This window comes from Apus apus, chromosome 1 (genome assembly GCF_020740795.1).
Source record: "Apus apus isolate bApuApu2 chromosome 1, bApuApu2.pri.cur, whole genome shotgun sequence".
Classification (NCBI taxonomy): domain Eukaryota; kingdom Metazoa; phylum Chordata; class Aves; order Apodiformes; family Apodidae; genus Apus; species Apus apus.
The window spans coordinates 99,597,337-99,612,983 of NC_067282.1; the positions used below are offsets into that span (position 1 = coordinate 99,597,337).

At 46.6% G+C, this 15,647-nt stretch overlaps 1 protein-coding gene across 1 annotated transcript in view; it reads left to right on the top strand.

Moving 5' to 3' along the window:
* Positions 1 to 1,776: 1,776 nt before the first annotated feature.
* PDE9A (phosphodiesterase 9A) overlaps positions 1,777 to 15,647 on the top strand; it is a 50,533-nt gene continuing 36,662 nt past the window's right edge. Inside the window, exon 1 of the mRNA XM_051618906.1 lies at positions 1,777 to 2,183. Within this exon, the coding sequence (XP_051474866.1) occupies positions 2,115 to 2,183 (69 nt within the window). The 5' untranslated portion in view covers positions 1,777 to 2,114. The remainder of the gene's footprint in view (positions 2,184 to 15,647) is intronic.

Genomic DNA, 15,647 nt, shown 5'->3' on the forward strand with positions numbered 1-15,647 from the left:
TAAAGCAGTAAGACTAAGTCCCCTCTGTGGGGGCATGGAGACAGGCAGACACAGGCAAGCAGCCTACAGGTGAAGGAGGGGACCTGCAACAGAAGGGACTAGTAGGCAGAGAAAGCAGATGAAAGGCTTGGATACAGAGTAAGTAAAGAATTTTTTTTTTATTTAAAAAATTATTATTCTCTACTTCTTCTTCTTCTTCTAGGCAAACTTTGTTCAAATTTATATCACTGTCCTTAAAATACTTTGCTTGAGTCATGCTCCAGCTGCCCATCACCTTCTCAGGCCAGACTGCATCTTCCCAGTCCCGGTGGCCCAGAAGCCATTTCCAAATACAACTTTAGACCCTAATCAGCCCCTTCCATGGGCACCCAGGTAATTACTGCTCTTTGCACAAAAACCTGAGGTTTTCCCTCTCCAGCCTCAACCACAGACATGTCTCCCTGCCCTTCAGGTGGGATAAGCTGAGTAACCATAGGGATAGCCTATGGGATAACCTAGGAGAATAGCCTCCAGGATAGCTTACAGCATAGACCAGCTTTGAGCAGCTGCACATCCAATCCAGGGCTATCAATATAGCCATGGGGATAACTTACAGGATAGCCCTGCAGTGGCAATGGCTCTCTCCTGGAAGACTTAAGTGCCTCCTCCAAGCTGGCAGAGAAAGGATATGAAGCAAAGGCTTGCACCTCCCAAAAGGGTCACCTTGCCACTGGCTCTGAGGGCATTTGGAGTACTGCTGACTTTGGTCTGAAAGGCCAGCTTGGCTCTGGGATTTACTCGGCCCCACTGGTCTTACCAATCCCTTTGCATTGTGGAGGAATCCTGCCTGCTCAGCTGCACATCATACCGTACCCTGCAGGGCCATGTTGGCCTCCTCTGCAGGTCACTTGTGTCTCTCTGAAGCTGCAGTTAAGGGCCTGGAGGTGGGAAGGGGATGCAGCACTGACCCCGCTGCTGCAAGCCCATCTCTCCCAGACCACAGCGCAACAGATGCTGGGAACTGTTTTTGCAGCGCCTCCATCAGAAGCCCCAGAACACACTAACACTGGCAGGACGAGCTCTTTCCAACCACTCTGCATACTTGCAGCCCATCAGACAGCCTCTCCCCTGCCAGGGCAGAGGAGCTGCTGCTTCCAAAGCTTTCCGCCTTCCGTGACCAAGCATCACCCACTGTCACCACTGCCACATCAGCTCCCCACAGGCACTGCAGCACAGCACAGACGCGCAGCAGACGGCATAGGGCATCTGCTCAGAATCAGCAGTCGGATGCTTTGCTCCCTTCTGGCTTTCAGCTGTGCCTTCCCATGGGAGATGCCTTTGCCAGGATACTTCACATTCCCTTAAATAACTAATTCCTTTGCTCTGGGGGTGGTATGGATGTCGTTGGGTTCTTTCTTTGTGCTTCTAGACCTTACAGGAGAAAAAAAGCTGCTCCTTTTTATTTCCATCCTTGTAATGATAACAGGAGGGATGGGGAAATTAAGCTTCTGAGTCTGGACTGAGACAGCCCGAGCCCTGGCTGCAGCAGGTGTCTGAAAGGACACTTCCAGCACAGAGCACAGCTGGGAGCCCATCACAGTGCTTGCTGGGTGCAGGCAGCTCACCAGAGAGGCCTGCACTAATTAATCATTATGGTCCTATTTCAGCATAAAAACAAATTACATCTCTCACCACCCTGATGAAGGAGGGGTTCCTCCCCTGTCCAGCCTCCCCCGCCTCTCCAGCAGGTAAGTACCACTTGGTCTTGTGTGTAACAGAAGCTGGTCGGTCCCAGGGTCAGAGCTAGGGGAGCCCAGCAGCTCTCAGGGATTGTTGCCATGGGAATTGAGGGGGCACTTGCAGACAGCATCTGGAGCCTGTGTCTCTCCTTGTTGGAGGCAGCTGGATTTGGAAGGAAGCAAAACTAGAAGGAGGTGGCAGCGAGAGACAGAGGCACAGCAAAATGCATGCATGTTAGAGGAGGGACCTTCCCAGAATGAGAGTACAGTGGGATACAGAAGAGCAGGGACACCAAACTGTCAGGCAGCGGTGGCTCAGCTTCGTAGGATAAACCTTATTTTCTGCTCTGTTTGACGCTGGAAAAAAAAGTCCAGTGAAAGCCCAACTGTAGCAAGATGGGATCAGCCTCCTCCACTTACCGGCCCAAGTGTATTTATTTGGATATTGATGGAAGAATTCAAAAGGTACTTTTGCTGTTTTTCCCCAAGCAGCGTCTCCGGACGCAGCAGCGGCTGCAGGCTGTGCGGGCTGTGCTTGCTGCGCACCCTCTTTCTGTAACGCGACTTGGATGCGCGTTTGCGTTCAGCGCCGTCGTGGGCTTCAGACCTCTTTTTAAAGGGAAAGGGGCGGGGGGCGGCATGGGGGGGGGGGGGAGGCTTCTACTTTGTGCAGGGGTGTTTGTTGAGAGGGGAAGGGGAGGCTGGCAGCAGGGGGGGCTGGACGCTGCCGGCGTGGGGATCCTTGGCTCAGCAGCCGCGCAGGCTTCCTCTCCCAGAGCGGCGTCGCGGCGTGTTTACAAAGTTTATTCCTGTAGAAGACGTTTTCATCCAAGCAGTAGGGGCCGGAAAGCACGGCGTGCTGAGTTATTTGGGGATTGCCTTGCTGCTGGGGGCGGAGGGGTTGATCGATGAGCTTTTTCCTAGCGCCAAGCTGAAGAGCGGGCAGGTGCCTGCGGGGCTGCTGTGCCCAGGGGTGTGCCCCTCGTCGCCGGGGGCTGCGGGGTCCCCGCCAGCGCTGCCAAGCTGGTTGTAAATGGCGATAAACCTTAATTAAAACTTCCACTTCTATTAGCCTGCCTTGTTTGCTTAATCACGGTTCACAGCACAAGGGAAACTGCGGGGGAAATGCGTTCTGGCTAAAAGGGAAAGCTTGCACGCTGTCAAGCTGACAGCTCGCTGCTTTTGAACAGAAACGATGCCGCCGCGTTTCTGGGAGGTCTTTTTCTTCTTTTTGTCAGCAATTCTTCGGCCGCAAACCAAGTGCCTTTTGTGTGATAGAGTGAAAGTGCCTGCGAGGCTCAAGAGCAAGTAAACTCTGGCTTGCAGAATTCAAATCTCTCGTCTTCCTGCTCTAAATTTTCATTTTGCCCAGCCTAGCCTTCTGTTTCTCCTTTAAAAAGAAACAGCAGATACCCTTTCCCTTCCCTCCCCTTTGCTGTACGAGTGACCACAGAAAAGAGATAAAGGGAGAGCTGATACTTACACTCCTGTCCCACTGTGCACATGTCCATTGCCTACCGACTCCTCCACCACTTCCCTGGAGACCCACTGCAACTGCTAGAGTTCTGTCCTCAGGAACAAAACCTTGGGGAATCCAAATCTGTGCCAGATTCCCCAGAGCAGGCTGCTCCTCTTCCTCCATCTCCAGGGCTTAGGTGTGACGTTGGTCCCTCTGCCACCACAGAGCTTTGCCATGCCAGTGGACAGGAGTGTGCTGACTCTGCTGAGCTGAAGGCACCACGTCTCATTTGCCAGAGCTTAATGAGTTGGTTGCCTGACAGCCCCCCAGAAGCAAGGCTTGTGCAGAGCTCCCTGGCGCCTTTACAGTTTAACACAAAAATGTTTTGGTATTTTGAACAGATGGTGAGTGATCCCATAGATGTTGATAAGGCATATTGTCTGTTATCTACTAATTAAAAAAAAAAAAAAATATATATATATATATAGCATTTTGCACAGCCAGTCTATGAAGAGTAGTTTTCAAACTAAAAATGCAGAAGCGGCACAACTGCATGAGCAAGCAAATACGAAGTCGGGTGGTATTAAGGGTTGTTTTCTTTTTTCTCAATAAATGTTATCTGTTTCTTTTGTCAGATATGAAATTCCATCTGTACAATGTTTGGAAGGATTCCTGCAGTAAAAATGCTGTATAAATGGGGTTCACCCAGGGGTAAGCAGGGCATATCTCAGATTCTCATGCCTGCTTAGTAACATCATTAGAAGAAAAAATAAAAGCAACCCTTAATCTTCCAAGGAATGCAGTATTAGAGGCTTCTAAAGGGAACTCATTAAATCAATGCTAAGCTACTTGTCAATCCAGTAATGAGGTATGAGCTTCATTTTAACAGCACTTGTTGAGTTTGAAAGGGCTCAGCTCTGACTTACAACTGGCGTGCGGGGCATTGCGGAGTTGTGCAGTAGAACTGGGCATCCTGTGATAGCACCAGTTGTGATCACAATTGTTCACAGGTAATTTTGTGTTTCCACAGCATCATCCTGATGCACCATCCTTTCTACCAGTACAGCCACTGGGCATGCTATGGACTTTGGGAGAAGTTGCTTTGCCTCATCACTGAGGTAAATGCAGGGACACACCAGGCTCAGAGAGCTGCATGCCACCTCCCCTGAAACCTGCGCCTTGCAGATAAGCACTTGAAAGTGCTCTGCAGCAGGAGTGTTGAATTAAGCTAAGTAGGTTTGTGTGTCAGCAGGTCCCAAGGGGCACAGCAGGGAGGGCAAAGCGAAGTGATGGTCGGAAGAGTTTGCTGGCTTTGAAACTCTTCTCAGTGGCTGTCGAAACAAAGGTGACACCATCAGCAGGGGTTGAACGCAGGACTGTGTCTGAGGCAATCATGTCCCAGAGGACTGAGGCTGAGGTCCATACCTTTAAGGCCAGTGCCATGAACACTCAGGAGTCCAGTAGCCTCCTGCATGACAGTGGTGGGAGGCTGATAGCAGAGGGGAACCCAGCGTGGTACTGCTGTGCATCGCTCCCACAGTGTGCTGAGGAAGCCTGAGCCCTCGCCTCCGTAACTTCCTTGGCTACTGCACTTTCCCCTCAGCCCCATTCTGCCTGCACAAACAAAGGCTCCTGGTTGTCACAGTTTGATAAACTGACCTTTCAGACATATGGGCAGGCACAAAATGATCTTCACCAAAGCTGATGGCAGGGACGGGCTCTTCTTCAGCAGCTAGAGCTCACTGAGCAGTTCTTCATGCTGGGACATCAAGGGCTCTGCTTTGGAAGGGAGACAGAATCATGGAATCACAGAATCATCCCGGTTGGAAGGAACCTGGAAGATCATCAAGTCCAACCATAACCTAAATCCTCCTACCATAACATCATTTACCTGTTCAGTGCTTAAATCATGTAATTAAGCATGATATCTGTATTTCTTTTAAACACTTCCAGGGCTGGCAACTTCACCACCTCCCTAGGCAGCCTGTTCCACTGTCCAGCCATTCCTTTGGTAAAGAAATTCTTTCTAATATCCAACCTAAACCTCCCCTGGCACAGCTTCAGGCCATTTCCTCTCATCCTGTCATTATTCACTTGAGAGAAGAGGCCACCTCCCACCTCCCTACAACCTCCTTTCAGGTAGTTGTAGAGAGCAACACCTTCAGCCTCTCCTCATAGGACTTATTCTCCAGACCTTTCACCAGCTTTGTAGCCCTTCTCTGGATGCGCTTCAGTCTCTCAACATCCTTCTTGTCATGAGGGACCCAGAACTGCACACAGTACTCAAGGTGCAGCCTCACCAGTGCTGAGTACAGGGGCACAATCACTTCTCTACTCCTGCTGGCCTTACTATTTCTGATGCAGGCCAGGATGCCATTTGCCTTCTTGGCCACCTGGGCACACTGCTGGCTCATGTTAAGTCAGCTGTCAACTGGCAACCCCATGTCCTTCTCCACCATGGAGCTTTCCAACCACTCATCTCCAAGCCTGTAGCTTTGCATTGGGTTGTTGTGATGGAAGTGCAGGACCTGGCACTTGGCCTTGTTAAACCTCACACGATTGGCCTTGGGCCATCCATCCAGTCTGTCCAAGTCTCTGTGCAGAGCCTTCCTACCCTCAAGCAGATCAACACTTCTCCCAGCTTAATGTCATCTGCAAACTTACTTAGGAAGCACTCGTGAGATGTGTGACATGAGATGACCCACCCTCACCTAGCAGATACCAGCCATAGAACCCTTCCCCAGAAGCCTGAGCTCAGGATCCCCAAAAGCATGGCTCTTGTGTCTACCAGAGGAAAGCTTCAGGCTGCTGGTAGCTGTGCCCAGGCCAAGGGGCCCGGGGATGGGGTTGTCCGATGGGGTGGCCACCTGCCGAGCTGGTGGGCCTGAATGCAGGAGGTGGAGGGGCAGCCATGCTGGGGCTGCAGGAGAGGGAAGATCAAAGTCTTTGCAGTGTTACCACCTTGTGCCAAACTGGAGCAAATCAGCTTGAAAGAGGCCACTTGTTCTCAGAGCTGAGTGAAGAATGAAATTTCAGCATAATGTGCTTCCTATCCAGAGCCTGCATATAGGGTATGTATGCCTGGGGGAAGCAAGCACTGCTCAGTTTATTTATTTATAAAGGATCCTCTTGCCCAGAGACACCCAGCAGTTCATTACCCGCTTGCCTGGACATCAACTCCCTCTGCGCTATGCACGCGTGCCTGGGGCCTAGCACACCCGTGAAATGTGTCCCTGTCCCACCCCTGCCACAGCCTGGTCTGCTGCCAGGCAAAGGAGAAGACAGCAGATTGAGGGGAAGCCTTGGCCATGTTTCATACAGGATAAGGTGATCTGGCAGCACCACTGTGGATGGGGATTTCACTTTGTTCCTGGAGTGCCACTGGATGGGGTCAGGCAGCCAAACCCCCAACTTGCCAGTGGAGGTTTGCTGCACCAAAGCTAAGCCAGATCTGCAGTCCTATTTTCCTTCATGTTATTAACCCTTTGGCTGCATTTTAAGAAAAATTCCTATTGAGTCTGTTTCAAATTAAAAATCCACCAGGAAGAAAATATTCCCCTCCTCATGCCCATTTTTTTTCCATGAAGAAACTTCTGAAAACGTTTTCTTTTGACCTTTGAGATTTAAATGGTAGCAGAGCCAAACCAGCCAGTGGGCTTATTCCCAGGTGTGTGGCTGCATGGCTCTGGTTTTCAAATATCACAGGGTAATGTCTTTGCTTACAGTGTTGTAAGGTGTTCCTCTGAGAAAAATGCTTAATCAGAGAGGATTTCTGTTTCCAGTGTCTTAATCAACATCATATATGTAACAATGATGGAAAGTCAGAGGGGTACAGAGCCTGAACTAACCCAAAGAATGAAAAAGACCAGCACCTTTGTCAAGGCTTCAAGGAAATCACTGTGTGGTATTTTCTTCCTCTTCAGAAAGCAAGTAAAGAATTTTGGAGCAAGTTTGCTGGTTTACTGAGTCATTCTATTTGCCAAACAGAATATTTTTTTTCTTCTCATAGAAATTTATTGAGTTCAATTTTTCTGGGTATCTACTGTACTGACCCATGGAGCAGGACACTAAGCCATCCACAGCCATTGTTCTTCTTGGCCTGAGGTCCCCAATGAACAGAACAAAGCTAAGACCACATTTTCGTGCTGTGGTTCTTGCACTGAAACGTCAGCGCATAGGAGTCGGGTCTGTCATGTGAGCTTTTAATTTTAATTAGAGCAACAGCAACTGTGGCATAAATGCCTAGACTCTAGCAAACCCAACAGACTTTTCCAAAGCTTGCCATGCTATTTTTAACATGCCAAACTGGATTCAGATTAAAAGCAAAGCACAGCACAAAAATAATAGCGTGATGATCAGTTCAAGGCAATTAAATATTTTTGCATCCCTGTGACTCTCAGCACAGCAGGGCAGGCATGCTTTGCGGTGCCTATGGACCCCATTCCCTGTCTGTTTGGACCAGGGATTAAGGGCAACACCCTTTTAGCTGCTGAGTGTCAGAGGGATGTGCAGAGGCGGGGTTTACAGGCAGTGGGGACATGGACACCTTGGCAGTCGCTCTGTTTATGTGCCTGTTCTTCCCATGCATGGACAAGCCAATGCCAAAATCTGCTTTAGCACAGCAAGACATAAGTATGTTTTTGTGGGATCAAGGCCATTTTCTCAGTAAGGGCAGATCTCTGTGGGTGAGGGAAAGTGGAAAGTAGCACAGCCTGAGCCTGGCCAGTGGTCTTGGCTAACCTTGTCTCTCCAATTTCAGCTGGCCCTGGTGAATTCAAGGCATCTGCTAGATGTTCTTGTAAAACAGCAAGAAATGACTAGCGGGTTCCTAAAACTCCATGACATTAGAGCACGTAAACACTTTAGAGAGTAAAATGGCTTAAAACCATGCTTTTAAAAAGTGCTTGAGGCCTCTCTCTCTCCTACTCCCCCTTCTCTTTCCTCCCCAGTGAGGGCTCCTCAGTGCACTTAGGGGCCCAAACCATAATTCCAGCACAGGATTCCAGTGTAGCCCCATAATTCTTCTGTACCCATCATCCAGAAAATGTTGTTTACTGCTGTTTATCTTTCTGAAGTCACATGCAGTCTTATTATAGTTACTATAGTTTATACTCACGTTAGCCAAGACAAAGTGTAGGTCTAACACTTTCTTGCTAGCCTTGCCTACAGATTTGGACAAGCCAACTGTAGAAACTTAAGCTACTCACATACAAACTTTTCAGGCTTAATACAAACAAAGCAAAACCATTTTCTTTCTATCACCTTTCAAGTGAACTTACTTCTACAGCTGCAAATTTGCCTTTCACTGGCCTCTCACCATGCTTGCTTTTCCTTACTCTGTAAACTGGCATTAACCTTCTGACAGTCCTTTATTATCAAGAGTGTTGTAATGTCAGACATTAATTGTGTGACTAGTTTTGAAAAAAGCAGCATAGGTTCATCCACATTTAGTGAGGACGTGGTCCTAAAGCATCCTTATTATCCAGTTTACAAAACATTTCAAGTCTAATGCATTAATGTGCTACAGGGTTAATTGCACTTAGTAGTCCATTAGCAGCAACTGTGTGCACTATGTTAAGAAAAGCCAGGGTACTGACGTTCCTGTTATTTGTCAAAGATTTAATTACTTTTATGTTTGCTGCAGAAAATAAGAAATTTATTGAGAGGTCAGTCTCTCAAAATAATTCTTCCTGGTTATATTCTGCCATTAATTATTAGTACTGAAAGACTGAATGTTAGCAATATGGCCCTTAGCAGGTTGCACAAGGCTCTCTTTAATGTAGTCTCACTTCTTTTATGAGTCCAAGTGACTCCAAGAAGTAATGACAGCCTTCCTTGCTTGTAGTGAGAAAGACGACCTCTGCTATGCTGTCTCTATCAGTGCCCCTGCCACCCCCACACCCCTTCCACCCATCACATGTGTGAGTATATCATAGATGTTTTATCTTCTTTGAAAAGAGAGAGAGAAAAAAAATTCTTTTCCCATAGTGCTCTGTTCAGGGATCTTAAAAAGGATGAGGACTGCAACTTACTATATAGCCATGTGCCTCAGGATCCTGAAATGCAGACTTTGGCGGCTCCCGTTTCTCATTTTAGGTTAACATGTATAATTAGGAAACCAATAGGATTCACCCCACAGAACTGTTAAACTGTAGCCATCTAAATTAGTGATGACTGCTCCAAGCTAGTCATGCAGGTTCCCCTGTAGTCACTGGGGAGGTGGGTGGTATCTCCAGGGAATGCATTATTCATCCCATCTGAAACTGGGTTTTGGAGACATGTGGGTTGATTTACCGTTTGGAAGTTGTCCTCTTTCTCTACTGGCAAGAGAGGGAGTCTAGCAAAGCAACATGCATGAGATGCCAAACTTGTAGATGTTTCAAGTTGCGTCAAAGGAATGCCACCCATACATTTCATTGTCATGTTGAAATGAATGGTGTCAAGCTGCATCACTGCCCCAAGGTAACTGTGAGTCAGCAGGACTGCAGAGCTCCAGCTATTGGAAGTAAAACATCAACCACACTCCTCATCCTCTAACACAGAGATGTTTGAAGAGCTCAGGGGAGTTTTCATTTTTGCTCAGACTTTCAGCTGAGGGCTCTGATGTTTTCTTCCCCACACACGCACATATGCACTTATTTTCTATTCTCTAACAGAAACTCCTACTGCATCAAACAGATGGCAAATCTGGCATGCTATTTTTAATACTGCCTAACATTTGGAAGTCAGATAAATGGAGTAGTTTTCCAAATATCAGCTGTTAATTAGTGCAAGAAATAAAAAATAGACAGATAGTTTGGATATAGTTGAGCTCATGCTTATATCTGAATACAAAGAATGAGAAACTTGGAAAATGTTTAGGTGTGGGATTTTAGGTAAGGCTTCTGCTAGATGTTGGGACCTCTGACTGGTAGGTCATTTATTGCTGTTTTTTGAGGAAGACCTATTTGTTTACAAGTTTTGACATATGACTTCCTTCCAGTGATTTCTACAGAGTGGTGTCTAAAAGATCAGGATCCTGCTTCATTTTGATGTGGATAACAAAGACAGCTGGAGAGACAGGGAAAATTCACTTAATAATTCTGCCTTAGCAATTCAGAAATACTCTGTGAAAGATGCTGTTTCAGAAGCAGCAACAATTTTCACAGTACATGCAAGACACAGAACTGAGTTTTACCAGACTGAGTTTTTACCTGACACAGTCCTTCAGTCTCATTAGTACAAGATTATCTTTTTAGATTGTTTCAACTATGCACTTTCAGCCCTGACACTGAACAATGCTTGCTGAGCAATGGTGAAAGACATCACCAAATGCTGAAAGTCTTGAACACAGCAGGCTGAGACAAAAAAAAAGGAAGTAGGACTGGAAACTGAGGATACACGTGCTTTGAAAATACTTCCACATTATTTATTTAGGAATTTTACTAGGGTAAAAAAAACCCTAAAGGCTATTTAAATTCTTGGAAGAAAACCCAATTACCAAAAGTAGATCAGAACAGGATAACATTCTGGACAGGGTTTGCAGTTTACAGTGAGGATTAGCTGTTCTGAGGATCAAATATAGAACAGGAATTGGATTTGTAGGATGTGTTTTTATCCTTCCTATCTGAAAGCAAAATACAATGTGATTAGTTGTAAGCTGGTAGGTTGCAGCGTGTGTGCACAATAGTCCCTTAGTAAAATCTCCATCATATCCTTAATATTGAGCTGCTTCTCTGAGTGGGAAAGCCAGCCAGAGTAGCAAGACTGATAATCCCTACTCTTTCTGAGAGGGCTTTTAAAATCCTTGTCCTCAACCAGAGGTGGATACTATAGATTAAGAGACAATGGCCCCTTTTTTCAGAGAAATAGTTTAAAAAAATGCAGAACTGTCTCCAGGAAAGAAACCAGTCCAACAGAAGTGAGCTCTGGGCCAGGAACAAGGCATCTTCATCAAGTCATGCTGTCCTATTTCACAGTCACTGCATACTTCATCAAAATATTATTTCCACTCCAAAAAGCCTCAGTTATTATTCATTCTGCCTTTCCCCCCTTTCCTTCATGTTACTTTCCAAGGCAGAGAGAGAGCATTCCCCACTTAAGTCAAATGGTTGCTTCTTGGTCTTGATGGAGACTCATTGAAACAATCAAGCTAAACATTCAGAGAGACTGATTTTCCTGACTGATTTGTCATATTTTTTCTACACATGGTAGAAGTTTTGCTAACAGTAACAAGGACAGAAATATGAAATAATGTTAACTCTTGAAGGGGTGTGGGGGGTGGAAATTAATTGTTTTCAGATGCTGCATCACTTTTGAGGAATACTTTATTTTCATCCTGGCACAAAACCAAGGGAAATGCAATTAAAAGGGTTTATATGTGGCTGATTTTCTTCATGGCATTTAGTCATCAATCTGCAAGCTGAAGCAGAGGCCTCTGTTTCCTTTTTCCATGTGGTGTATCGCCTCTGTGACTCTGCTTGCACGATTTTGGCTCTGCCTTTGCTTTCAGAAATAACACTGGCAGCTGAGTGTCTTGTGTTGACCAGACTTGCAGGAGAATTTCATACCACCAAGACAATGTTGGAGACTCAGTGTCTACTGTTTCTTGTAGGAGGTATGTCAGGAGCTCCATCCCTTGTTCCAATAGGGCTGTGCTGACCTATGTGACTATGCACTTTTTTTTACATATATTATGGGGAAACCTATACATGTGTGACCTGAGCCCACTACCACAACTGTAGAGACTGCTGTGTACTCCTGCCTTTGGCCTTTGATATGCCCCATAGCAAGGTCACAGTCCTGCCCTAAGCAGTGATTTCTTCCAGAACCAGGTGGTAATGCAAGGAGTGAGGTGCTGCGAGACACATCACAGCAGTGGCTTCCCACCCAGGCACAGAAACAGGGACTTAAGCAAGGTGGCAACTGTGGATTAGAGACAGTTGAGACAGGTATGAAGGGAGATGAAGTCCCTCAGTGGTGGCTGTGGGTCTGGATCAGACCCACAAACAGTGCCAGAAAATGATCACCATCGACACCCAGGCTGAACAGCAGTGGTTTCAAGACAACCGTCCAAGTATGGACACCTTCACAGGAATGGTGCTCACTTCTGCAACTAGTGTCAACAGGACTGCCTAACCTCAAAGCTGCATGTCAACCATCTTCCATGGTCACAGGTCCCAGCTGGCTGAAGTATGGTTGCAATCCCAGTGTCACTCTATTGCCTTCATGTTGCTAATGTCCCCACAATGATAATGGACTTTAGGCAAATAGGATTCCTATGCTGTGCTGGAGCCATCAATAGTATGCAGTACTGTCCTCCCATCTCTCCAAAATACATTCCAAACATATTCCATCAGCACAACTGACATTGACTTTATTGGGAACATAAACCTGCAGACAATAATAGGAACAATTGCATATTGCTGAGAAATGTCTGAGGCTGGCTGCTCTGTTTTAGGACAGAAGGAAGCTGGTCAGAAAAGCTCAGCAGGTGTTGCAGCAGAACAAAACTTCAGTAGTGTATGCTCTTTGACTAAAAAAACCCAAACAACTGAGGACAACAATCCTGTGATGAGTACCAAAGTGTGGTGAGGGATTCACAAATCCACTTTTAGCAAACTTAAGTTTGCTAAAAATGCCAAGTACGGAAAGCTAAAATGTATGTGTAGAGATAGCTCATGATCTAGTATCTACAGCCTTTGATTTGCTTCCCACTCTTTTACTATTACGTTGAGTAAAAGGAAGCATTAAAATTCATCCTTAATGCATTGAAAGCTCCTGCTGCTTTCTATGAGTCAGGCTAGCTTTCTTACCTTGAATGGTTTTTTGTTTTTTGTTTTTTTTTTTTTTAATCTTTTCCTTTCTTATCTGTCCCGGTCGATAATAATTGATTTCCATAATAAGAAACCTCAATACCTGAAATAATATTCCTGGCACATCACAGGTCTTTACCCTCTGTTCAGCTGCAATTAGTATCATCTCCTCAGTTACTGCATGTACCACTTGTACCCTCCAATACTCTTTCATCTAATTTTAGCAGCTATCACTCTCCTAGGATAGCCCCGTGTTGTGGTAGGAGCAGGGTTTCAGCCCTATCTGAACTCAATTGGCTACATTTTATTACTTAGATTGCTGGCGTATTTAATAACCAAGGGTCAATCACTGGGCAAAGGAGGCTTTCAGAACACACAGGGCATGAATCCCACCCCTTCTTCCGGTAGCAGTTGCTGACTACCTCAGCAATCAAGAGTCCTGATGTTTTATAAAGTGAAGATATTGCCTGGTGTAATCTCATCCAGGTTGGAAAATGGGGAATATGGGTGTGCACACATGTATTGGCCACCTCTTGAGGTGACCAATATCGCTGTGTACCACAAAAACCCTGACACTTCACTCAAGAATAAGAGAGCTCCTCATCACCAGTGAAAACTGAGGTCTGAAACCTTGCTTCAGCATCAGCTTGAGTGTTGTTGGCACGTTGCACCCCAGGCATGACAGGACTCAGCCAGGCTAGCTACCTTTAGCTGTTTTGTCCTGACTCTTCCAACACTTCAGAATTGCAATGTTCCCTCCCTGGAAGTTTCCAAGGCCAGGCTGGATGGGGTTTTGAGCAACCTGATCTAGTGGGAGATGTCCCTGCCCCTGCAGGGGGGCTGGAATTAGATGATCTTCATGGTCCCTTCCAACCCAAACCATTCTGTGATTCTATGATTAGCAGCTCTTTGCTGGCAGAGCAGCCCACTGGCTCTCCCACAGCCTCACCAGCACTCGCGGCAGAGATCTGAGTTGACACCACATGACACCTCCGAGTGAGAGATTTCCCCTGGTGTCTCTGAAAGGCACCTTAGAAAGCCTTTCCTAAGTAATATGGAAACCATGTTACTGCAACGCTATTGTACTTCAGGAATTAACGCACTTGAAGGCCAAGACTTCTGGAGTGAGGCTGCAGGCTTAATTAACTCTTGGAACCTACACATTTCAGAAGAGTCTTTGATTAGTTGATGAAATACTGTTTTTGCAGCATGTTCCTCACCTTGCAGAACACATGGGGCCTACTCAACTGACCAGATCAATGGAGGGCAGCAGCAGCCCCCGCTGCCTGCAGCCTCTACTGCCCACGGCCCCTGTCTCCTCCTGGCAGCACAAGGCAAGGTTGCAGAAACAAACCATTGAAAGGCCATCCCATGTGACTTGCTCCTCATTTTCTGGGTCACCAGCTTCAAGGCTGAACTGCGGGCATGCAACATCCCCTGTGCCCATGTTGAACAGCAGTAGAAACTTTGCCTGAGAATATGCGATGATGCAGGTAGTTTTGGGGGTGTAAAATAGCATTTCTACTGAAGCACTCACAAGGAGAGGAGACTTTTGACCTTGATCTCCCTCTGCCTCACACCTCATCAGCAAAACATCACTTTTGTGCTCCTCCTGAGTTTTGCCATTAAGTCCCCAGAAGTCCTGTTGAATTGATGCATCCCAAACCCAGAGGCTCTGTGGCTATGTGTTTGTTTTTCAGAGGCATGAGGCAGCTGAGCTCCAGCGCTGGCCAGGGGAGTTGTCCTGATCCACACCACCATCTCCTCCTGCTTCCCTCAGCAAGCTGCCCCCTGCAGCCTGCAGCCACCCCATTAACACCAGCAGCCCCCAGACAAACCACCCCCACCACTCACTGTTGTTCCTGGCTTTGAGAAGATAAACCACACCTGGCTGCAATGGAACATTTTATTTCCACAGCAGTTCCAAAGCCTCGGCCACAGTCAATCAAAGGCACACAGGGAGGCTTCCTGCCCCACACCCTGGCTGCAGAAGAGCTTCTCAACCAGGGATCACCATCATCCATGTGCCCTGATGGATGTGAGAGCTTTGGGGAAAATCATGGCATGGGATCATGTCACTGAAGTCTACATTGTAACAGGGGTCAAGGGGATGTGGTGCTCCCAGACCCACTGCTCAAACAGTCTTCTCCACAGGGGGGCTGCCCGGCGTGTGTGGAAAGGCAGGTGGATGAAGGGTGTTTGAAGGGTGTGAGAAGGTAACAGGGGCAAATTTTGTAATTCCAGGTTGGAACTCTGACCTAACAGCAGGAATGACACAGCCTGATAGACTGTAGGAAACTTGGCACAACCTGTGGGGGAAAAAAATCCTGTTTTGTATAAAGCTAGTTTAAGCTGGTGTAGTTGAAAAAGCAGTGCTCTTTACAGCATCCAAGGACTTCCTCAAATCTGGACTGTTTTCTTCCTAGATCCGGGCTCCTACATCCTGAAATTTGCACTTGTTATCATCCTGCAGCAATACTGCATTATGAGATACCTTTTGCTCTCTGTTCACATACATTATTACTCTGCTTCTGAACAGCACAATTAGGTCTCCAGAGCTTACTTGCTTTATCAAAAAAAGCACACATCTAAGCAGGAGTAGAGAAATATTCCAGCTCACAAGTCAAATCAGATAATTGAAGCAGTAGGATGAGCCTTAAAATTAGCCCAGCTCAT